General features: G+C 22.7%; 10 protein-coding genes across 10 annotated transcripts; 5 read left to right on the forward strand and 5 right to left on the reverse strand. All coding sequences in view use genetic code 6, as the record gives it.

The window, feature by feature from the left end:
- Nucleotides 1-277: 277 nt before the first annotated feature.
- TTHERM_01197060 (KIN17 curved DNA-binding domain protein) lies at nt 278-1492 on the reverse strand (the record flags this gene model as incomplete). Its single annotated transcript, XM_001020273.3, has 1 exon — nt 278-1492. The coding sequence occupies one exon, from the start codon at nt 1490-1492 to the stop codon at nt 278-280; it is 1215 nt and encodes a 404-aa protein (XP_001020273.1).
- A 477-nt stretch (nt 1493-1969) lies between these two features.
- On the forward strand, nt 1970-2883 carry TTHERM_01197070 (purine nucleoside phosphorylase; the record flags this gene model as incomplete). The annotated part of the gene is made up of 2 exons (XM_001020274.3): nt 1970-2282; nt 2372-2883. The coding sequence occupies 2 exons, from the start codon at nt 1970-1972 to the stop codon at nt 2881-2883; spliced, it is 825 nt and encodes a 274-aa protein (XP_001020274.1).
- A 386-nt stretch (nt 2884-3269) lies between these two features.
- On the forward strand, nt 3270-6446 carry TTHERM_01197080 (hypothetical protein; the record flags this gene model as incomplete). The annotated part of the gene is made up of 12 exons (XM_001020275.2): nt 3270-3407; nt 3460-3532; nt 3595-3662; nt 3719-4103; nt 4154-4468; nt 4751-4782; nt 4841-4934; nt 4987-5185; nt 5236-5374; nt 5433-5570; nt 5623-5798; nt 5843-6446. The coding sequence occupies exons 1-12, from the start codon at nt 3363-3365 to the stop codon at nt 6444-6446; spliced, it is 2268 nt and encodes a 755-aa protein (XP_001020275.2). The 5' UTR covers nt 3270-3362.
- Nucleotides 6447-7199: 753 nt separating this feature from the next.
- TTHERM_01197090 (FAD/FMN-binding family oxidoreductase) lies at nt 7200-8369 on the forward strand (the record flags this gene model as incomplete). The annotated part of the gene is made up of 1 exon (XM_001020276.1): nt 7200-8369. One exon carries the CDS (start codon nt 7200-7202, stop codon nt 8367-8369), a length of 1170 nt encoding a protein of 389 aa, XP_001020276.1.
- A 1853-nt stretch (nt 8370-10222) lies between these two features.
- Nucleotides 10223-12335, forward strand: TTHERM_01197120 (DEAD/DEAH-box helicase; the record flags this gene model as incomplete). Its single annotated transcript, XM_001020279.2, has 3 exons — nt 10223-10346; nt 10982-11190; nt 11469-12335. The coding sequence occupies 3 exons, from the start codon at nt 10223-10225 to the stop codon at nt 12333-12335; spliced, it is 1200 nt and encodes a 399-aa protein (XP_001020279.2).
- A 1574-nt stretch (nt 12336-13909) lies between these two features.
- TTHERM_01197130 (inhibitor of apoptosis-promoting Bax1 protein) lies at nt 13910-14823 on the reverse strand (the record flags this gene model as incomplete). Its single annotated transcript, XM_001020280.3, has 2 exons — nt 13910-14235; nt 14379-14823. 2 exons carry the CDS (start codon nt 14821-14823, stop codon nt 13910-13912), a joined length of 771 nt encoding a protein of 256 aa, XP_001020280.1.
- Nucleotides 14824-15800: 977 nt separating this feature from the next.
- TTHERM_01197140 (bromodomain associated protein) lies at nt 15801-17124 on the reverse strand (the record flags this gene model as incomplete). Its single annotated transcript, XM_001020281.3, has 7 exons — nt 15801-15919; nt 15974-16178; nt 16231-16433; nt 16563-16787; nt 16833-16889; nt 16951-16987; nt 17056-17124. The coding sequence occupies 7 exons, from the start codon at nt 17122-17124 to the stop codon at nt 15801-15803; spliced, it is 915 nt and encodes a 304-aa protein (XP_001020281.3).
- A 380-nt stretch (nt 17125-17504) lies between these two features.
- TTHERM_01197150 (ABC1 family protein) lies at nt 17505-19608 on the reverse strand (the record flags this gene model as incomplete). Its single annotated transcript, XM_001020282.2, has 9 exons — nt 17505-18044; nt 18103-18162; nt 18220-18318; nt 18413-18556; nt 18612-18969; nt 19101-19207; nt 19266-19348; nt 19407-19507; nt 19565-19608. 9 exons carry the CDS (start codon nt 19606-19608, stop codon nt 17505-17507), a joined length of 1536 nt encoding a protein of 511 aa, XP_001020282.2.
- A 796-nt stretch (nt 19609-20404) lies between these two features.
- Nucleotides 20405-21499, reverse strand: TTHERM_01197160 (transmembrane protein, putative; the record flags this gene model as incomplete). The annotated part of the gene is made up of 1 exon (XM_001020283.3): nt 20405-21499. One exon carries the CDS (start codon nt 21497-21499, stop codon nt 20405-20407), a length of 1095 nt encoding a protein of 364 aa, XP_001020283.2.
- A 487-nt stretch (nt 21500-21986) lies between these two features.
- On the forward strand, nt 21987-23527 carry TTHERM_01197170 (hypothetical protein; the record flags this gene model as incomplete). Its single annotated transcript, XM_001020284.3, has 6 exons — nt 21987-22068; nt 22120-22168; nt 22254-22394; nt 22455-22555; nt 22633-22831; nt 22894-23527. The coding sequence occupies 6 exons, from the start codon at nt 21987-21989 to the stop codon at nt 23525-23527; spliced, it is 1206 nt and encodes a 401-aa protein (XP_001020284.2).
- Nucleotides 23528-23638: the final 111 nt, after the last annotated feature.

A 23638-nucleotide genomic window follows, 5' to 3' on the forward strand; every position in this document is an offset into this window, starting at 1 on the left:
ATATCTATTTGTTTGATTAATAAAAGAGCTTACTTTATGTATTTAAATATCTTTAATATGAAATGAATTATTAAATATATTTCTAAAGAAAAGTAAAATAAAATTTGATTTAGCTAATAATGAAAGATAGATATTATTTAACTTATTTTCAAGATTTTTATAGTTTGATTTTGTTAGAAAATCAATTATAAGTGACTGGATAATATTAAGTAAATAATATTAATGATTTACGATAAATACAAAATATAAAATACAAATAAATTAAAAAAGTTTTTTTTCAAATTTTACTAAATAATTCATATGGAATATTTAACTAAATAGAAGGATCTTCTTTTAATTAAATTACACCTTCAAATTTTTCTTTTATTACACTCTTTAATAATCCTATTTTTTTGCAATACTAACCTGGCTTTAGAATCATTACTTCTCCTTCTAATTTAGGAATTACTGTTTCAAGGAATTATTAATCCATTTAAATTACTACTTCAGGTTTTTTGATTAATTATATTTTTCCCTAAAATGGATCTTCTGAGTTTACTTCTTTAACAATAGCTTTTTCATTATAATACGAACCATTTTCAAGTTCTTTATCTTTAATTTTAACAGTAATGCCTTCCTATAACCAAGGAATTTCATCAAAAGCATCTTCCCCTTCTTATTATATTTAATCTCCATCTTATTAATTAATTTGTGTATTATTTTCTATTTTGTTTTCAGTAGGCACTGCTGCTTACTCATTTTCTTGATTTTATTAATTATTTTGTTATTGCACTGAAAATGAGATCAACTCTTCATCTTTATTTTCTTCTTCTTGTTCATCTTCATCTTCTTGTTCATCTTTTTTTAGATTAAAAGATATTCCAAACTCAAATTATCCACCTTCTAAATCTAATTCATCCATTTACTCATTTTTTGCTTCAATATTCTTATTCATTGTTTCTTCAAGCTTTTTGACATTTTGCAATTGACGCTCTAATTCCATTTGTTACATTTTTTCAGTTTTTTTTTCTAATCTCGCTCTTTTTTCTTCTTCTCTTTATTATTTAATAGCTTCTAATCCCTTATCTACATATGTGATAAATAAACCTCTATCGGTTTGATCTGCTGTTACTTTTCCAGTCTCATGGAGATACATCACAAATCCAGACAAAGTTGTCCATTTAGTACTATTCATATGAACATGCGTTTTGTCACCAATGTACTCCTTGTAAACTGTATTAGCTAAAACTCTTTTCTAATTAAATCTTTTTTTTAGCAAATCCATGAAGTTGTTTTCAAATTCTTTACTATAAGTAGACAAAAATTCACTAGGATTTTCAGCAAATTATCTCATATTATATAAATGTGTTTCGCTTTTTAAATGGCAATTAAAACCATTTTAATCCCTACACTGCTTTTTGCACATTTAACAATAAAATTTTAATTTCTAAAGACCTTTTAATTTCATTCTATTCGATATATCTTTAGGTGTTCCTGCTTCTGCTTTACCCATTTTTTTAAAAACTTTCTAACTATATTAACTTATTGAGTTTAAAAAACAAAACAAAAAAAAAAAATTAATATTAATTATTTTGTATTAAAAAGTGTTCTTATCAAAAAGGTTATAAATACTACTAATCAAATTGATCATACATTTTAGAAATTATATTTGACTGTCTATTTAAAAAATTTCCGATTTAATATCCAACCCTCTACCAATAACTTTCTTTAAAAAACTCAGAATAATTTATTTTTAAAATAATTTTAAAAATATATTTTGGTAATAAATTGAAAAAAATAATCTATCATATTTAAAGAAGAATATTTGAGTGCTATTTTTAATTTTTGTGGCATCTTTTAATAATAATTTTCTTTTGATTGATCTGAAACAAGATTATTTTGTTTATTATTTTTTGATTTTTTATAAATATAAATAAACATAAAGATATTAGTAAAACACTAATATCCAACCAAATATTCAAAATAAAAAATGACTAACTATAAATCGGCTTTAGAAGCAACATAATTTATCAAGTCAAAGATTAATAATTTAAACCCATAAATTGCTATCGTATTGGGTAGTGGTTTAGGAAATTTCGGAGATGAAATTTAAGATAAAATCGAAATTCCTTATGGAGATATTCCCCATTTCAAAAAAACATAAGTAATAGGTCATGCTGGAAAACTTATTTTTGGTAAAGTCGAAGGAGTAGAAATAGTTTGTATGTAAGGAAGATATCATTTTTATGAAGGGCATACAATCCAAGAATGCGTGTTCCCAATCAAAGTATTTAAGCTTTTGAGTAAATAAAAATTAAATAAAATTTATATAATAAGAAATTATTTATTGTAATACGCAATATTTAATTAATATTTCAATTTTTTATTTTAGATATTAAGATTCTTATACTTACTAATGCAGCTGGAGGATTAAATGATTCTTATGAAAGTGGTGATCTTATTCTAATAAGAGATCACATAAACATGCTTGGTATTAATCCTTTAATTGGGTTAAATGAAGAAGAGTTCGGACCCAGGTTCCCAGATATGTCTATCACTTATACTCCTTAGCTTTTGGAAAAGGCAAAAAAAGTCATGAAAGACTTAAATATATCTATAAAAACAGGAACTTATGCTGGCTTAAGAGGCCCTAATTATGAAACTCCAGCAGAAGTATAAATGCTTAGAACATTTAGAGCTGATCTTGTTGGAGCTAGTACTGTTTATGAAGCTATAGTAGCAAGCCATATGAACATACAAGTATTAGGTATTTCATGTGTATCAAATATGGGAGCTGGAATATCTAAAACTCCTCTATCTCATTAAGAAATTATTGATGTTTCTAATAGTATTAAATCTAAATTTTCGAATTTAGTTAAGAATTTAATTCCAAATTTGTTATGATAAAATAAATTTTTAAAATTAATTAAATGTCTGTTTAATAATTTTTGAATTTTTATATTGTACTTTACCTCATTAAAAATAAAAATGCTAAAATGTAATTTTACTCTGCTTACGGATTCATTAAAAATTAATTTTATAATATAATTTGTTATTTGATTATGTAATATTGTCAATTTTAAATTAAAAGAGAGGGATATATTAACCAAACAAAAGTATTTGTATTGATCTCAAGAAATTTGATCAGATTACATTAAAAGATTTAAAATGAATACAAAATGAAAGAAATTAAGTAGAATTATGTTGCTTTATTATTAATTTGAGAAATTAATATAAATTGAAAAATTTTCAAGATATTTAATAAAAAATTGTTAATTAAAAGAATATAAGCAATATTTATCAAAAATACTAGCTTTATATTTCTAATCATTTAGTAAAACTTATTAGGCTTTTCTGAAAAGCTAAAGTGTAATAAATAAAAAATGAGTAGATTATCCAAGTTAGGATAAAATCTATTGTCTAATTCTGTAAAATTATTTGATAATAGAATTGCTTTGTTTATTTATTTTTCATTTTTAGTCAAAAGATAAAACTGAAACCTCCACAAGATCAATAGCTAAATTAGATTAAAATATCACTTATTCTAATGAAAGTAAGTATAATTTACAATTTAGAAAGTATGAAATCAATAATCTTTTTGCTTCTATAATTTAGCTGCAGTATCTACTTAAGAGAGTGAAAAATTTTTGGACTCATATCACTAATGGAACAATTACAATTCAGTAAATAAATTAATAATGAATTAAGTTATTATATTAAAATATTTACTTATAAATAGCTACTTTAATACTAAAATAATGTAATCCTATAGAATTACTATACAAAGCAATAGGAACTTGAGCAGCACAATTAAAAATTTTTATATAATTAAATGAAAATAAAAGAAAAAGAATATGCTCTAATCAACCAAAAAATAGATTAATTAAAAAATTTAATCAATGATACATTTTAGAAAGAAATTGAAATTAAAAAAGATTTATAAAAACTTGAAATTTTAAATGGTTATACATATTAAAATACTCAATAAAATGAGTTAATTTAATTTAATGGAATTCACTATGACCAACTCGAATAGAATAGGTTAAAAAGGCTGGATATGTAACAAAAATTATAGTAGCTAATAAATTAAAAGAGTGTCCTAGAATAACAATATGATTTCTAGAGTATTTTAGTTATAATTCTATTTGTAAATCTTAGTTTAAATTTTTAATAGAATAATTTGCACCAATTGATAGAGAATAAGACTAGTCTTTCTAAGATACTAACCTATCTAAAAAAATAAAAGTTAATAAAAGCTAATAAATCAAAAGCTTTTAAAAAGTAGAATTAGAAATCCCACCATTTTATTTAAAAGACTTACAAAATAAATCTCCAAATATAAAGAGCATTTAAAAACCTATAAATATGCCTAATTATCATGATTTAAAATTGATGAGCTAATCATATAATTAACTTGTCGACTTACCTCCTTCAATATAGCAATAATTTGATAAAGTACCTAAATTTGCCATTAGTAAATTTAAGAATCGTAAATAATTATTCCAATTAAAATAATTAGTTTGTCTTTTTAAAGTTAAAAATATTTTAGTATCTTTTTCTATTTTAAAAAGATTTTTATATTAAAAATAAATCTTATTAACCAAATTAATAAAATCTCTTCAAAATATTTAAATAAATACAGTTAGTTAAAATTAGAAATTTAATTAAATATTTTTTATTTTGTTGATATTATTGTAAAATTAGCTAAATCTACTTAAAATTTTATTAAAATTGTTAATTCTTCTTATTTAAATTATTTAAAAATAATTAGTTGATGAATTTGTTGAGATTATGGCTAAAGATGTAAATAATGAATTAAATTTATAAATAATATATCAAGGAGTTTAAACTTAATCAACAGAGAATAAAAAATAGAGATTTGAAAAAGGCATTTAAAGAAGTTTATGATTTTGATCCAGATATTTATATTCAAAATGTTAAATAAGCTTAATATGGTAAAAATTTAATTATTATACCAATCACTATTATAAATATAATTAATATAAGATTAACAAAAGCAAGAAGTATTAAATTTAAGAGAGGAATTACAAAGGAAACAATATTTAGATCAGCTCAAAAAAAATAAAAACACTGACGAATAAAAAAAATAAACTGTTGTGTAAAAGAGCTCTCTATTTAAAAGTTAATAAAACTTATAACAAAACTAATCAGATAACGATGAAGAAGGTAAGATTTCAAAAAAGAGGTAGGTATTATTGAGTCATAAATAATCTATTAAATACATTTTTTAAAAAGGAAAAAATAAATAATTGGATAGTTTCGTAGAGTTGCCTTCTTTTTTGTAATTTTCAAAAAGACTATGCAATTTTATATTCATAATAAAAGAGATGTTTAAATGAAAAAAGTGTACAACTTAATTTCATAAGCTTTAAATGTAAAAAAATTAATTTTATTTTTTATTATTTAATGAAATATTTAACATTTATATAAAGGATAGCAAGTAATATATAAAAGTTTCTTGTGAAAGAGCTTTTAAGCTTTTAGTGTATGATAAAAAATTAAATATTGATTTAGAATTAGAGAAAAAATCAGCAAAGGAAGTCAATAAATCTAAAATTCAATAATTAAAAGTAACATAATTCTTTAAAACCAAAAAAATATAACACACTTAATTAATTTTAGAATATTGTGAAGGTTATGTTAGATTGCTTAATAGATAACTTGTCAGAATCATAAATTAGTAAAGAGTTAATACTTTTTTTTGCTAAACTAACAAAGCAATTTTCTTTTCCTCCACCTAATTACTTAACAAAATTTGAACTTGAAAGAATCCAATTTACCAAATATGGGCAATATTAGTAAATTATAAAATCTATGATTTATTATTTTTAAACATTTTTAGAACTTAAAATAAATCAGTTATGCAGATGATTATATTACATTTCTTCATAGTTAGAATTTTGCTTTAAGAGATTCTTAATAAGCCTTGGTCTGTTCTTGAAGGAGTTTAAGAAAATTAACAATTAAAGCAGTAAAAAAATAAATAAATAAATTATTTTTATCATTATTTAAAGAGCTTACATTTTATTTGTTTTTTTATAAAAAGAAACTGCTATTATGTTTGTGCCATAATCTAGTAAATAGTTTTGCAATACTTGAAAAGTACCACAGCAACATATAATGAATCTTAATTGCATGTTCTTAAAGAATTTCAAAATTTATAAAGGCCAGGTTTTATGAAAGCAAAAGTAGATGCCGTAATTTCAAGAGAGGATCAACAAGATTTTTAAAAATATGGAGAACCATTAATTTTAGGATTTCCTTCTGAATTAAATATGCAAGTAATATTCAGTGATTCATAATGGGCAACAGAAAGAAAAGAAACCCTTTAAGGTTTTGGTGATAAACTAGTTGAAATGGTCCTAAAAGTATAAAAAAACTTACCTGAATATCAGTTTAATATATTTTAGTAGATGGATGAATATCTTAAATCTAAAGAATTATGAAATTATTTGGACTATTATTAGATTTGTTCAAAGAATTAAGCATGAAAAATTGTGAAATTTAAATAATTCATATTTTATCTTGTTAAAATCAATTTTTTTATATAAAATTATCAAAAATTAATTTTGCACCTAAATAAATGTTTTAGAAGCTATTAAATAACTTATTTAAATCTATAAAATTAACTAAAATTAAGCAAATATATATTCATATAAAATATTTTCATAGTTGGAATTTATTAATAATTTTTAAAAATAGCATTCAAACGATAGTTAATTTATTTAAGCTATAAAAATTAGAGTTTCATTTAAGAATTGAATTCAAAGAAAATCTTATTTAAAATTTATTTGATTTTTGATGAAACTTTTTTAATAATTTAATTTTAAATTTAATAAATTTGATTTGTTGTTTACAATTTAATTTTTTTAAAAGTAAATTTTAATAAATCGAATATATTATTTGATAGCAGTAAATTATTTAAGATATTTAATTTTATACTAAATGTTAATGGATTTTTTTAAATAAATTAGAAATTTATGTTACAAACTCAGTTTACAAACAATCAGAATCAAAGTAAAATTTTTGATGTGTATTTTAATTTTTGGTAATAGGCATAAAATTTGAGTAATAAAAATGAATAATATTATGTAAATATAGAGGTTTGCGTGTATAAATTACACTTAAAAACTATTAGCAAATAAAAATAATATATCAAAAAATTAATTTTGCAATTCTTAAGAATATTATTAATTAAAATGAAAACTGGAATAAATAATTAAAATAAGGAACTTTTTGAGTCCTTTAAACTAGGCAATACAAATATGAAAAATAGGTTTGTTGTGCCTTCAATTAACAGATGCAGAGCAAATAAATTAAATAATATGCCTGTTGACTTAATGGGATATTTTTATATGTAAAGGTATCATAATGCTCTAATTATCACAGATGATTGTTATGTGAATGCAGACTATTTTCCATTTAAAGGGTTAGCTGGAATTTATAATGAGTAATAAACAAATGCATGGCTAGAAGTAGTTGATAAAGTTCATAGTAGAACTACAAATATATATTTGTCGTTATTTCATCCTGGGAGAGTAGTTAGTGATTCATAATTACCATAAGGAGTATCTGCTCTTGCACCATCTCAGATTTAGATTGAGGGAAAAAACATGTTTTGTAAAGATGAATTGTTTTCAGTCCCTTCCGAAATGACAAAAGAAGATATAAATAGAATTAAATTAGATTTTAAGAAAGCAGCTTTAAATGCAAAATAAGCAGGATTTGATGGAATATAAATTAATGCAGGAAACGGTTTTTTAATTGATCAATTTCTTAGAGATGGCTCTAATAACAGAAAGGATGAGTATGGTGGATCAATTCAAAATAGATGCAGATTTTGTTTGGAAATTATTGATGAGATTCTCACTGTTTATAGTAACGATAGATTATCTATTAAGTTATCTCCAATAAATAAATAATACAGTATGAGTGATTCCAATCCTATTGAGCTTATGGCATATCTACTAAAAGAAATTGAAAAGAGAAAATTAGCTTTTGTAGAAATTAAAAAAGTAGGTTATTTAGATATAATTCCTACGTAACAAAAATAAACAGAAATAGAATTTAGTAAATATAATCTTGAAGACCCTATGCCAGAATTTTTTAAAATCATAAAGTCATTTTATAACGGTAATATGATAGCAAATAGTGATTTTCAAAGTTTTGAAGAGGCAAATAGTTTAGTTAGAGATATAGGTTACTAAGCAGTTGCTTTTGAAGTTCTATCTATTACTAACCCTGATATTCCTTAAAGAATTAAAGAGAGAGGCAATATAAATAAAAACTTAAGATCAGTCTTCTTGTATAATGGAGATAGGAACGGATACACAGATTATCCATATTACATTGCACATTCTAAATTTTGAATTTAGAAAAAAATAATTAATTTTAGAAATATTTTCTAGAATATTTGTTACATATTAATTAAAATTTATAAATAAATAATTTTTAATTTATCAAAATCTAGTCTTCAAATGAGCTATTTATTATATATTTTATCATTAAATTACAAGATTTTTATCATAAATTATTCAGTATTTTCATTTGTAAAAATATTTTTTACTTTTTAATCTAAATTCATATCATATATACTTACTGGTACCCCTCCAAGTTAAGGCAAACCATATCCAAGTTAAGTTTTTAAAAATAACAAAAAATAAAAAATGAAGACTTTAAAAACAAAAAATTTTGATCAATTTAGAAATGATTAGTATTAAGGTTTATACTAAAGAAAATAAAATATTTATAATAAAATTTGAAACTTTTATTGATAAGCTAAATTTTTATTTACAAATTTTGAATTATTTTATTTATTTTCTTGTAAAATGAAAGAAGATATTTAATTTTATAAAATCCTACAACTTTCACATATTAAAATCAAAAATAATTTTTGTAGAAGAATAAAGAAACTAAAAATGTATTGAATGATAAAAAAAATAAAAAATAATTTTTAAAATGATTTTTAAATTTTATTTAAAGTATATTTAAGATGTGATGTTATTGATTTTTATATTTTAACTAATTAAAGCTTTAAAATTAAAATTAGTTAAAAATGAAAATAAAAAAATGGAAAATACTAATTATGTCAAATTGAAAGATTTAACACTAAAAGGAAAATATTTATTTAATTTTAAACACTTACAAAATATATAATTTCATCTTTGTCTAGCAAATCAATAAAATACATTGAAAAATATTTTTTTTAACTTGTCAAACAAAGCTGTTTTTGATTGTTTTTGTAGTGTATCTATAGATATTCTCAAAAAAGACTAAAAATATACAAAGAGCGGGCAAAAATTTAATTTAATCTTGCTCTTAAGCAAGGCGGTTTTCAAAAATTGAAGAATATTTTTTTAAGTTGTAAATTATTTTGAAAAGCGATTTGACGCAATAGTTGAGTTCCTAAATTATATTCTCCATTTATTTAAAAATTAATATTGAGTAAAAAGAAGTTTTTTAAAATTTCTTTAGAAGAGCGAAAATTCAGAAAGACAAAATGATTATAAAATTTATATTTTAATTATAAACAGAAAAATTAACTAATTTATAATTTAGATTTTCATAGCGAATTACTATAAATTTATCTATAACAAAAAAATATAAATTTTGGGAGGAAAATAGAATTTCAATTAAAAACTTAGAAAAAAGTAATTATATAAAGAGGTAGTTAGCAGTAATTCCAAAAATAATCATTTGGTTAGTATATTACATGAAATCTATTTTTATAATACATGAAAATGTTAGAAATATGAATGAATTTTAAAAGCGAAAATATAAACAGTAAAATTAAAATAGTTTAAAATATTCAAGTACACTTAAGACAATGTCTAATCAATGAAATAAAAAATGGCATATGCGATCAATGCAATGGCGTAAATTTATAGGACTAGCACTTAGAAAGAATATTATAACTTAAACATATCTTTCAGATTTTGCATTTAGATTTAAATTAAGAGGTGATTGAGAGAGAGCTTTTCTATAGTTTAAATGGAATAGTAAATGATAGAGAAGATCTATTATTTAATTTACAGAACACATCTTCGATGGTATTGATGAGGATTAAATTAAAGTGGGTAAAAAAAGAAAGAAAGTTTTCGTCTTTGAGTATACCTTTAAAAGATACTAAATTTTGATTGTAATCATAAAACAATAATTAAGAAAAACAAAGAAAAATCAAAAAAAAATTAAAAAATCAAATTCTGAAAAGTAAAAATTAAAAATGAGCGAGGAACAAAAGGAAGTAAAACAAGAAAAGACTACCGATATTGAAACCAACTGGTTCGAATCTGTTGATTCTTTCCACAAGTTATAACTTAAGGAAGATCTCCTCAGAGGTATCTATGGTAAGAGATTCATTTTCTAATATCGATTTAAATAACCTACTTCAATTCAAATTTCTTCTCATTCGTTCTGAGCAATTTTTAACCAAGTGAAGCAAACTGACTTGACTCTGTAATAAAAACAAAAGAAGTATAATAAATGGTTCTTCATAATTAAGTTTTGAAGAAATAAGTTTAAAATATTTTTGGGTTTTGTCTTAGAGGGCATGAAATGGCTTTGTGTATAGTAAAAACACTTCTTAATACTTGAACAGCTAAGAAGGTTGTTTGCCTATAGGAAAAATATGTGATAAAAAATGCCTAAACTTCAATTTCTTTAATGCATTTTTATTCAGGTTTAATCCCTTGTTAAAAATATATCTGTTGAACAACATGATTTTGTTTAAAAAAACTATAATTCTGAAGCATGATGTAAAACTAGCTAACAAACTAACTAACTAATATCACAGCATAAATATTCCAACAACAAAAATTTTAGATTTGCTAGTAAAAAATAATAGCTCAGATTAATAAAATGTTTTGAGTTAAAAAATAAATGATGATCTTGGTTGAGAAAAGCTTTAATTAATGAGAATTAGAAGAATTTTAAAAATTTATTTCATTAAATAACTTAAGCTAAATATTATTTTATTAAATAGGTTATGGTTTCGAAAAGCCCTCCCCCATCCAACAATGCGGTATTATCCCTATCATTAAGGGTAAAGATACTATCGCCCAAGCCCAATCTGGTACTGGTAAGACTGCTACTTTCTCTATTGCCACTTTATAAGTCATCGACACTAGCTCTCCCCACACTTAAGCTTTGATTCTTGCCCCCACCAGAGAATTAGCCCAATAAACTATCACCGTAAGAAGAATTTTTAATATTATAAAGCAAACACAAACATATATACATTCATACGTAGTTAGTCTTTATACTTTTAGAGAATTTTTTTCATTTTAGGAGTTAATCTTAAAAGAAATAATCTTTCTCTTTTAGAAAAAGTCTAATATATCAGAGAGTATCTTTCTTTCACTTTGTTGTATGTAACAGAATAGTCAAGCGAAAGATCTCTTTATAATTTAAATAGCATAGCAATTAATTACTTAGCAGCAAAATATTAAGAATATTTTTTAAATAAAAAGGTTATTATGTACTTAGGTGAATTCTTGAAGGTCTCCGCCTATGCTTGCACTGGTGGTACTGATCCCAAGGAAGATAGAAAGAGATTAAGAGAAGGTGTCCAAGTTGTTGTTGGTACCCCTGGTAGAGTTTTGGATTTAATCTAAAAGAAGACTTTAGTCACCGATCACTTAAAATTATTCATTTTGGACGAAGCCGATGAAATGTTAGGAAGAGGTTTCAAGGATCAAATTAACAAAATCTTCTAAAACTTACCCCACGATATCTAGGTTGCTCTTTTCTCTGCTACCATGGCTCCCGAAATTCTTGAAATTACCAAGTAATTTATGAGAGACCCCGCTACTATCCTTGTCAAGAATGATGACTTGACTTTGGACGGTATTAAATAATTCTACATCGCCTTAGATAAGGAAGAATGGAAGTTTGACACCTTAGTCGAATTATACAATAACATCGAAATCGCTTAAGCTATTATCTATTGCAACACCAAGAAGAGAGTCGATGAATTAAGAGACAAGCTTATTGAAAAGAATATGACCGTCTCTGCTATGCACGGTGAAATGGACCAATAAAACAGAGATCTTATTATGAAGGAATTCAGAACCGGTACCTCCAGAGTTCTTATCACTACTGATTTGCTCTCCAGAGGTATTGATATCCATCAAGTCAACTTGGTTATCAACTACGACTTACCCCTTAAGAAGGAATCTTATATTCACAGAATCGGTAGATCTGGTCGTTTCGGTAGAAAGGGTGTTGCCATCAACTTCGTCGTCCCTGCTGATGCTAAGTTCCTTAAGGAAACTGAAAAGTATTATCAAACTCAAATTGTTGAAATGCCTCTCGATGTCTCTCAAATCTACGAGTGAGAAAGCTATTAATGCTTTTTCGCTGGTTGATTATATCAAAACAGTTCTGAAATCTAAAATATAATTTAAACCAAACATTTAAACAGCATTATAAAATACATCCGTATTATTAAACATAAAAATCAATATCAATCATTATTAATCATCTATCATGCTAACTTATTATCAAATAATTCAATAATCTACATGAAATTACTTAAGTGTAACCCTATTGTATATTTAGTCGTATCATGGTATATATTTTTTGAATAAAGTTTAAACTCTGTCTCCTTCATTTTCTTTTCTCACACATTTTTTTTAGCTAATAACCTAAAGTAATCATAAAACCTCAAAAGCAGGTTATCTTTTCTCTTAACTAATGCTATTTTTATATATTTTACTGAAATTATTATTATAAATTAGGACAACTTCAAAATACAAAAAATATATTAGCCATTAAAATTTCATTGCAAATAAAGCCTAAGTAGCATATTTACAAATCATTTCATACTTTTCAATTTTTAAAAAATTGTTAATTAATGTACCATATAAGAAGTTTAGTTTTTAAGGTTAAATAAATACACTTCTTTATTTTGAAAAATAAAGTAAAGTATTTAAATATTTTTGTAAAAACTGATCAATTTCAATAGCATTTTACATTCATTGTGAATCAATATTTCTATGTAAATTTAAACAATTATAGAAAATTTTTTATCCATTTAATTTAAACTGTTTTTCTTCATTAAAATCAATCTTCAATTTCATTATGATGAACATGAATTAATAATTTTTTAAAATATACAATTCAAATATTCAAAAATAAAACAAATATTTTATTGTAATAAATTATAATCTCATCAAATTAAAAAAAGAATGTAAAGCATTTAAATAATATGAGATATTACTCATTGTTGATTAATTTTTAAATCATTTTAAAATATTTATAAAATAATACACTTAAAAATATAAAACTTGAATTGCATGTTATAATAAAATAATTAAAATTATATTGAAATATTCATAAAATAATTATTTAATATAAAGATTATTAATAAAGTAAGAGATAAATTTTCTTAGTAATATAAAATATTGAGAATAGCTTTATTAATGACCATAAATTAATGATTCTTTCTTTAGACGTTCTTCAAAAAATAAATTGTTGATGGTAATAAATTATAATCTCATCAAAATAAAATATACACTCAAAATAGATATAACCATTTTATACTTAATAATAATACTAATCAAAATAAATACATAAAATTAGTCTAATCTAGCATTTATGTTGAAATATTTAATTATAATTTTACTATAAATAAATCAAATTATTTGTAAAAACAAAAAAACCTTTTTTAATATCAATTATTTTAATCTTTTATTTTGAAAGAAATAGGAAAATATTTGCTTGCTTGCATAAAAATTTTCAAATATTTAAAAAGAAAAATAATCAAAAATTAAATTTAATTTGTTAATTTTTTTAAACATTCTCACATAATTTTCTCCAATTTTCTCATAAAAATTATTCATTAAAAATACAAATGAAATTATGGTTAAAACTATTTTCTTATTTTAATCCAAATTCTCTGAGTTCTTTTTCAATCAGATCTACCAAGGATTTCTAAAATATAAAGGAAAATATTAATAATGTCCAAGTATAGTTGGAGAGAGGCAATAATATAGTCATCGATTTCATATGAGTAAGTCTTGTTATCCATCAGTAATTATGTATCATAAATGATGTAAATTGAAAAAATGATGACACCAAAACAGCAATATATGATATGAGCAACATTATTGTTTGTAAATAGTAAAAAGAGACCAGCAAGACTAAAAACAAAGAGGCAAACAAATAGAAGACCTCCCATGACTGTAAAATCAGTTTTAGTTGTAAATGCATAAACAGTTAAAGCTATAAACATTGCTATATTATTAAAAATCAATTTAGATTATTATAAAATAAATCAAGAAATAATATAGAGCTTCTCTATATGGAAAATATTATTTAATTTGTTCATTTAATTTTTAGATGAATAATAAGTTTTTGAAATAAAAGTGTTTGTTTACCCATAGTCAAAAGAGCTGCCATAATAACAATTCTAGGGGAATAAAGAACACAAATCTAAGCAACGATATAAGACTCGAATAAAGTAAATAGGAATAGACATATGTAATTCGTAGGAACTTCTCTTGCGAATTTCCTGTAGCAAACAATCATGATGCAGAGGATTAAAGTCATAACAATTGAAACATAAAACAACCAAAGGTTAGAAGAATCTTTTAAAAAGCTATTAAATCCAGAGTTTTCAATTGCGATGAAGCACATAGCACAAGTAATACCAATTTGAACTGATAAAATAGAGTATACTTTAGTAATGAATTTCATTCTGGTGTCATGTCCTAATAAACCTTTAGAACTACCGTAATCATATCCAGTGTTTTCATTAGCCCCATAGTTAGGATAGTTGTTATTTTGACTGTAGGGTTGGTTCTAGTTCTCTAAATCTGCCATTTTCTAGAATATCTTTTTTGTTTTGTTTATCTAAAATATTTTTCAGAACTTTTCTAAATATAGATACAATAAATGAATCTTATTATCAATATTATTTAGTTAATATTTAATATAAAAATTTGATCTCTACTAATTGATAAGTTAATCGTTTTTTGCTAATAAAATTAATTAATTGAATCGTTTTTATGCAATATATTGTACATTTATATAAAATTGTTTATTTTATTTTAGAATATATTAATTTTTCTATCATTTTCAATAACGAAAATATGTTTAGACTCATCAGATATTATTATTATATATTTAATTTGAAATTATCTCAGCTTCTTATTTAAGAAATATAATATCTTTTATCTATTTTTTAATTATTTCCATATTTTAATAAAATATTTTTTCTAATCCTAAATAATCATATGAATAAATTATATTTTTTTAGTATTTATTATAATTTTTTGTTTAAAAATTTAACTTAAAATAAACCAGCTAATCAACATTTAATAAGCATAAAAAGTGCTAAATTACTTATTTAATATTCAATTTAGTCATAAATCAATTTTGAAAAAAAATAAAGAATGCTTTAAATTAAATATGTTTGAATCAAAAAATACTTTTGTTTCAATTCACTATTTTATTTTTTCAATTTAATTATATCAATTTTTACCTTAATTGAAATTCATAAAATTTTTAATAATTTGTAATAAAACAAAATATTTTAAATTATTTCAATTTGAGAGCTTATTTTTATCTAAAAGATTTTTAAAAATCTACAAAATTAAGTATGAAATAAACAAATTAATTTGCAACTATTATTTTAAAATAAATTAGTAAAATTATTCTAAACTGATATAAAATATTGTAAAATTATCATTTTTTATATATAAACTAAGCACTCATAATTAACTATACAAAATATATTAAATATTTAAACACTTTAAATGAATTAATAATTATTATTTAACATTAATAAATATGTTATTTCAAATACTGAAATCATCTAATTTAATTTCTTTTACTTTTTTAGAGGGAATACTAAAAGGATTTAGTGTATTAACTTACTTTTATTCTGGTTTTTTACTTTTTTCAACAATTTACATTTCTAATTTAAAAAAAAAAATTTAAAACTAATACAATTATTCAAAATTATTAATACCTCCATCATCATTTCCATCTTTCTCATCTTCAGCATCAGGAATTTTAGATTAATCTTCTTGATCACAAATCTCCTTTAATTTTCTTTTTTTATTCAAATCCTCAACAGGTCTTCTAATCCTTAACAGTTAAGATACAAAATATCTTTTTTATTAAGCCTTAAGCAGTTTTATATCAGACTCTTTATACCCTTCTTATTCTTCAGTCTTGATTTTTGATAAATTTACATAAGAAATTTTTAAAATTAAGAATTTTTACTTCTTTTGACTTTGGAAGCTCTGGTTATTTGCGATTAATAAGTTTCATGATACTTCTGGATTCAGACAAGGATTTAATATTTTTAACATCTTCAACAGCTCTTAAACCTTCAAAAGTATCCTCGGTTTTTTTGATATTGGTGAATTCTCTATCCTCTTCTATGTCATTGTTACTTTCATTTTAAAATATGTCTTTGATCAAATCTATTTTTTACGTGTTAAAATTATTTTATTATCCATAATTATTATTGTGTCTAGAATATATCAATTTTTAACATGAACTACTTTAAAAGATAATATTTTTAAGAATATTTAATAAGTTAACTTAATTACTGCGAATAAAGTAATTTTCCTTTTTGGGTTTGGCTATTTCTTCTTTGCCTTAATTATCTTTGTTAATTACTTCTTTGTTTTAATTTTCTCCTATGTAGTCAAGGATGCTGTTTAGTGTAATCTTCATATTTGTATCAACTTCGAATAACAATTAAAAGATATTTGTTTCATTTCTTCCTTACAATTAAGTAATTCTTTTAACTTTAACTCCAATCTTTTTAATATCTTTTAAACAGAATAAATATTTATCAATACAAAATACTAAATTACATTTAATGAGCAAATCAGTTAACAAATTAATTGCATGCTCTTGTGCTTTCTTAAATCCTTTAAGTAATATTTTGGTTTTAGCTATTATTGTATTTAAATTTAAAAAAATAAATTATACCTACAGAAATCAAATATTAAGACAAGAATATTTTCATCTATTGTTTAAAATAAATTAATTAAAAATCTAGCATATTGCTTTTAATCTTTATTATGTGCATTTTACTAGTTTAACATTTGTATCTGAATGTCCTTTGTTTTCTGAGAATGTTAATTCCTACTTTTATTTCTACATTTTGGTTTCTTGCTAAGCTTTTTCAAGTTTTAATTAAAATTTCTGCCAAATATATTTGAAATCTTCTTATTATTATCATAAAAAAGTGTTGTGTTTGTTGCTATTATTTATTTAATAAGATTTTCTTAAAAATCTTACTTCTAATTAATTGTAAAATTATATCTAAAATATATCAAAACATTATTGATGGCTATTTATATACCAACTTTAAAACAAAATGCACATTAAACATTTGTTATGTTTATAAACAAAAAATTATTTACATTGAGATTTTATAAAATATATTATTATTTATTTAACATATTTAGTTAGTTAGTTAGTTATTTACTTTTTTAGGAAAAAAATTATATTAAATGTCTTCATATATATTTGTTTATTCATCAAACTTCTCTTGAGTATGATTTAAAAATTATTTTGAATATTGAATGGAATTTCTCAAACATCATCAATTTGAAGTAAACCCAAGCAAGTCTAGAGTAGTACCCAATAAAAGAAGGATTCAACACTTAAACTACAAAATTTGTAAACTTTACTGCTCTATCTCTAGTAGTTCCACCTAAAGTAGCATTGTGGATAGCTATAATGTTATTAGCTCTGATCATAAAAATCATTTCAGGAGGAAGATCTTGAACAAGTAAGCTAATTTTTTCAAAGCTTATCAAGTTTTGCTGGTAGAGAATCTTTCTATCTTCCTTTCCCATTCCACTACCTAATTTTGTCTTACTTTCCATAGTTCTAAACAGGAAAATCACTGGTAAATATCTATAGTGTTATCCTATTCCTAAAGACTCAGCTATTTTTTTCATTCTAGTATAATTGAATGTTACTAAAGAATACCACAACTCACAAAAGTCTTTTTATATTTAAGGTGGTACATCAACATAAAATCCATGATCAATTAAAACTATTTAAGGTTTTTTCTATTACAAATTTATTTTTTTCAATAAAAATTTTTAAGTAAATTTTTAAATAAATTACAGGATCATTTGGATGTTATCTTACAAAAATATTTCCTGGGTGAGGATCTGCATGCACATGCTAAATAAATAAATAAATTAAAAGTATTAATAATTTTTTTATTGATACAATGATTACAGCTGTTTTAAAAAGCATTCTTCCCATAACATCAATCAAAATATTTGCACATTCTAATGGTTTAAGGTTCATATTTTCTATCCCTTTTTTATCATTAATCTAAATAATCAAAAAAAGTTATTCATTGTATTTAATTTCAATAAAATAGTTTATTTAAATTATCTATTTTATAAGTTTGTAATAACTAATTTACCTTAACACCTCTAACAAATTCCATAGTCAAAACTCTCTATGACATATTATCATGGAAATATTAAGGAATATATAACTAATCGTAGTTTTTAAATTGCTCTCTTGTCAAATCAGCATTACTTCTTTCATTGTAAAAGTTAAGCTCCTATTAAAATAAAAATAAATTTAATTTTTTAACTTTAAAATAAAATTTAAGTTACTTCTAAAAGCACTTTTTAGAAATTAGAAAACTAGTCATGCATTTTTATGTTTTTAAAGTCTGGTGATTTTTGCAAAAACCAATCACATAATTTCACAATTTAGCTAATAACAGTTAAATCATAGTGAGTTTAAGTACGTAAAAAAGGAAACTGTATTTTAACAGCGACTTCCTATCCATTTTTTTTCAACTTTGCCCTATGCACTTAAGCTAGAGAAGCTGCTGCTATAGCTTCTTTATCAAATTCACTAAATACATCTTCTATTTTTCCAATATCTTTTTCTAATACTACTTTTATTTCTTCAAATGGTAAACTTGGTCCACTATCTTAAAGCACTTTTAACACATCTGTATATTCTCTATTAATTTAAATTAATAATTATTATTTTTATTTAGTTATAAAAATTCTACAATCAAAATGCATTGCATAATTAAATGACTTATTTATTATTTTATTTAATAAAATTAAAGGATTCTAAAATAGGGTTACTTTGGCATTATTCTTTCAAGATTTCCAAGATATTAGCCAGCTTTAAGATAAATACCTCTATTAACTAAACTCAGTTCTAAAATTTTCTTTGCCACTTATGTGTGAATCTATATTCAAATTCAATATATCTAACATTTGTTTATGGTTTACTTAAATTAATATTACTTCTTCTCTTCTGGCTATGTACTCATCTGTATTATAAACTAAATCTCCGAATCCTGTCTGGTAAGCATATATGCTTGAACCAACTAGTTTAATAATTTTTATTTATGCAATGATTGCTTATTTTGATCTATTATTGATTACCTATGTAAGCAGCTCTGAAAGAGTTAAAGAAACCATTAAAGATACCTTAAGCATCCCTTTTTGATTATTCATCAATGATGAATTTATATGTTACTAACCCTCTAATTTGTTAAAATAGATTTAATGTTCATAAGATTTAAAGGATTTTATAACTTTACCCAAATCCTATAACTGCAGATCTCTTTATAAATTTTTTAAACATAGCTTCAACTAAAACAATAACCTATATGCTTGAAAAATTATATAAATTATGTAGATGTAAGATTTGATTTTTTATCAAAAATTTTATTAAAATTGTCAAGATATTTCAAATTAGCACTATTAAATAAACAAAATCATTAATTTTGATAATATCTAGAACTTACTAAAAAAATAAGCTCGATAGATAGATAGATCAAAATGAGTGAGTTAAAATTAAAATTTAAATAAATTTTTTTTGTATATGAGATGGTTCTTTTTTATATTTTAAATTAAAATTATATAAATAAATTAAGTTAGTTTAAAAGACAAATGTTAAATAAGAATTATAATTATATCTATTAAAATTAGCATAATAATTTTGTGTGTTTGAATGAATGCTTATTGTAAAAACTTATTAATAACGAGTTATAAACAAGGAGAGCTTTAAATTTTATAAATATTTTTAACCTTTTAAAAAATAATTAAAAAATTTTATTATGAGTGAATGTCTAAGTTGTAAGATATGAAGTATGCTAAAAATATAAATTATTCAATATAAATTTTACTATTTTACTAATATTTAAATTTTAATTTATATTGAATAATCCAATAAAAAAGAGTATTCGTAAGTTAGTAGGATTATATTTCTGATATAAATATTCTAAAATCAATTATTATATATTAAGAAATTTTATTAAAAAAGTTGATAATGTATTGAGAAAAGCAATATGAAAATAAATAACAAAAATAAACAAAATTAATTTCAAAGCTAAAAGTAAAAATGATTAAATCACTGGCTCTAAAGTTATTTGTTTCTTTCATTTTTCCTTCTTCTTATCAGGATTAGATTAGATTTTATATGTAAGATAGCAAATTATTAACAAGAGCATTAGAATAGTCCAGAGACTAGCCTTGAAAGCATAGTCTTCAAGTACTACTTAAGCGTATTGTGTAAGGACATAAATATAGAATTTGAAATTAGCCATCAGATTATCAATTACGAGATAGTCGTTTCTAAGCTTTTCTGAAACAATGACAGTTTACTTTTCTGCAGAAGTGTAAGAGTTGACAGCGATTATATCGCTTTCGTACCCTTATTCGTACATAGCTGTTAAATCGTTTACAACAAAGTATTTTACAAATTTAAGGTTAATTTTATTCTCTTTCAATTAAGAGAGTATATTTTTAGGAGTATCAACAACCACCTGTTATTAAAGATGATGTAAATTGTATCCCTAAGAAAAGATAGATTTTAATTAGGTTATGTCTTCATTGACACTTTACACACTTTGCTCATCCTTAGCTAGAATTAAAACTTTGATCTAATTTTATTCTTCTTCTACTGGATCTATCTACAGAAGAAACATTATAGCAGGGATTAAAAACATCATATTAGTAGCTCTATCAGCTAAATGTTAAATAACGTGATTCTCCCCACTCAAAATTGAAGGTAAAACTACTTTTTCAAGAGGGGAAAGGTTCTCTCCAAAGCTTTTTGTAAGTAAATTTTTAACTGAGGCAACTATTGGAAGATCGCTCCACTTTTCTAATACTTTCAAGTTTAAAGGAGGAGCGCCTTTGAAGAGTAACTAATAGTTAGTTTTCTCAAGGGTAGATTTAAAGTTATGAAAATCTTGGTTCTAAATTGAAGTACTATTCATTTAAGAAAGACTTGAAAGATGAATAAATGATCCTATTTAAGGGATGTTTTAATTATTATTATTTTATGGTAATCCTAGCTTTTCTTCATTACTAGGGGCTATTAATCTAAAATTGGCATTTTATCTTCCTGGAATAAAAGATATTGCTTAAATTTTGCTCCTCAAGTATGCTAATGGCCCTTGATTTTATTAATTATAAGTGCTATTTTAAAAAAATCTAAATCTAGATAAAAACGATTTGAGTAATTTCATTTCTATTTTCTTTTATATTGTCTTTTCTTTTGTTGCTTTTATTTATTTATTATTTTTAAAGCTACAAACAATTCTACCTTTTTATTATGCATGCATTTAAGTATCTAACTATCTGATAACTAGTTTAATAAATAAGATTTCTATTCCATTATAAAAACAAACTAAAAAATTATCTAATAACAATTTAATATATTATATTTTATTTGATAAATAATAAGTAAGATATTGAATTAATAAATTAATCAATCAATTTATTGATACATCATCAATCCATCACTCTAAAATTTCAAATATTTTAAATCTTTTCTATTATTTTTAAATCTTTTTTATTAAAATAATATGAATATTTTTTTTAATTTTACAATTTAAGATATTGAAAGTTTTAGTTAAATCACAAAAAAGGCATTTATTAAAAAATATTTATAAATTTAAAATTATAAATAAATTGTTTATTTATATTACACTCTTTGTATTTCAACAATTACCGATGAAAAAATTAATAGTAAAGAATACTCAATAGTTAAAAGCAGAAGAAAAACCTTAAAGAAAACCACTTAATGCTGAAGAGAGTATGTACATTTATGATTATTTTGAAGGAACTAAATATTCTTAAAATAAAGGTAGGGAAAAGTACATGAGCCTTGTAAGAAAAGGAGTTATTTAGATAAAGTATTAATCATAAATAAATTTAAAGATGCATTAATTAATTCTACTCAACATAATCATTTTGATCAAATCAATTTTATTAATTAAGACTCCCAAGTAGCTATCCTCCCATGTTTCATACTTGGGAAACTTACAAGGATTCTAACTCAAAAGATGTTTCACTTCTTTACAGGAAAAATATAGCACAACATTTAACTTATTTACATGAAAGTGTCAAGCCTATTGCAAGGTTTTATTAAATTCATATTTAGTCAATAATTCATCCTACTAATTTTGCAATTAAAAAAAGGGAATTTGAACTTTACTATTCACTTTTTACTGAAGGACATCCTAGTATAGTTGGACACGCATTTACTAAAAAAATTAAAATTCTCATTTCCTCACCATTAGGTAAATTAAAAAAATAAATTAATTCTTAAATTATGTTTTTAAAATTATGTAACCTATTTGTTTTAAATTTTGTAAAGAAAAATAGAAGGAATATCTTACAACCTACCATGTTTATATTAAGTTAAGAGATCCTAATAAACCAAATGATAGCAAATTATTTTTAAATAAAACTACTTCTATGGCTATAATGCTTCATGAGTTAGCACATCTTAGGTGTTATGATCATTCTTTCAATTTTGCTTTACTTTTAAGAGATATATATAAATCTGCAATGAAGTATCTATTTCAAGAGAATTAATTATTTTAAAAAACATTTTAACTTAAAAAATATTTAAAAGATTAAATTTATTTCCAAATCAATCAGAGGAGCACATGATTCCTAGTCGTAGGACCTGGGAAAGAGTTTTGTTTGAAAAAAAAGGTAATATGACTGATGAAGAATTGAAAGTTGTTTATGATGAATTTATAAATAGTTAAGAAAATAATAATAACTAACTAGACGATAGCTTAATTTAAGAAGATAATACAAGTAAAGAAAAGGAAAATAAAATGAATTAAGAAAATATTTTAACATGCTGTAAAAACTAGAACTAAAATTTAACAGATCTCTTAAATCAAGAAAATAGTAAAATGGAAATAGAATAAGAAATAAATGATAATAATAATAAAGTTACTGATGAAGAGAAATAAAATCCTTCAGTCAAACTAAATATTGGTCTTAATTCAAGAAAGACATTATTAACAAATTCACAAACGTTATTAAATAAAAGTAGTGCATAAACTGCAAATAAGTTACCTTTGATTAAAAATTTATCTTAAAATTAAAATAAAATAGCATAAGAATAGACCTAATTAGTTAAAAATAAGTATTCTATCAGCCAATAAAGTTAAAGGGCTAAATTATTATCTACAAAAACAAATCTATAAAAAAAATAATTAAATAAAAGCCAAGAAAAATTACAAAAAAATTGATTTTAATTAAATAAATGTAAACTTTTTAAATAATTTATATTTGTAAATCACTAAAATTCTTCTCTATTAGGCGTTTTTAAAAACTCTTATAGGGCAAAGCTTATTTTCAAA

Source organism: Tetrahymena thermophila, assembly GCF_000189635.1.
Source record: "Tetrahymena thermophila SB210 genomic scaffold scf_8254574, whole genome shotgun sequence".
Taxonomy (NCBI): Eukaryota; Ciliophora; class Oligohymenophorea; order Hymenostomatida; family Tetrahymenidae; genus Tetrahymena; species Tetrahymena thermophila.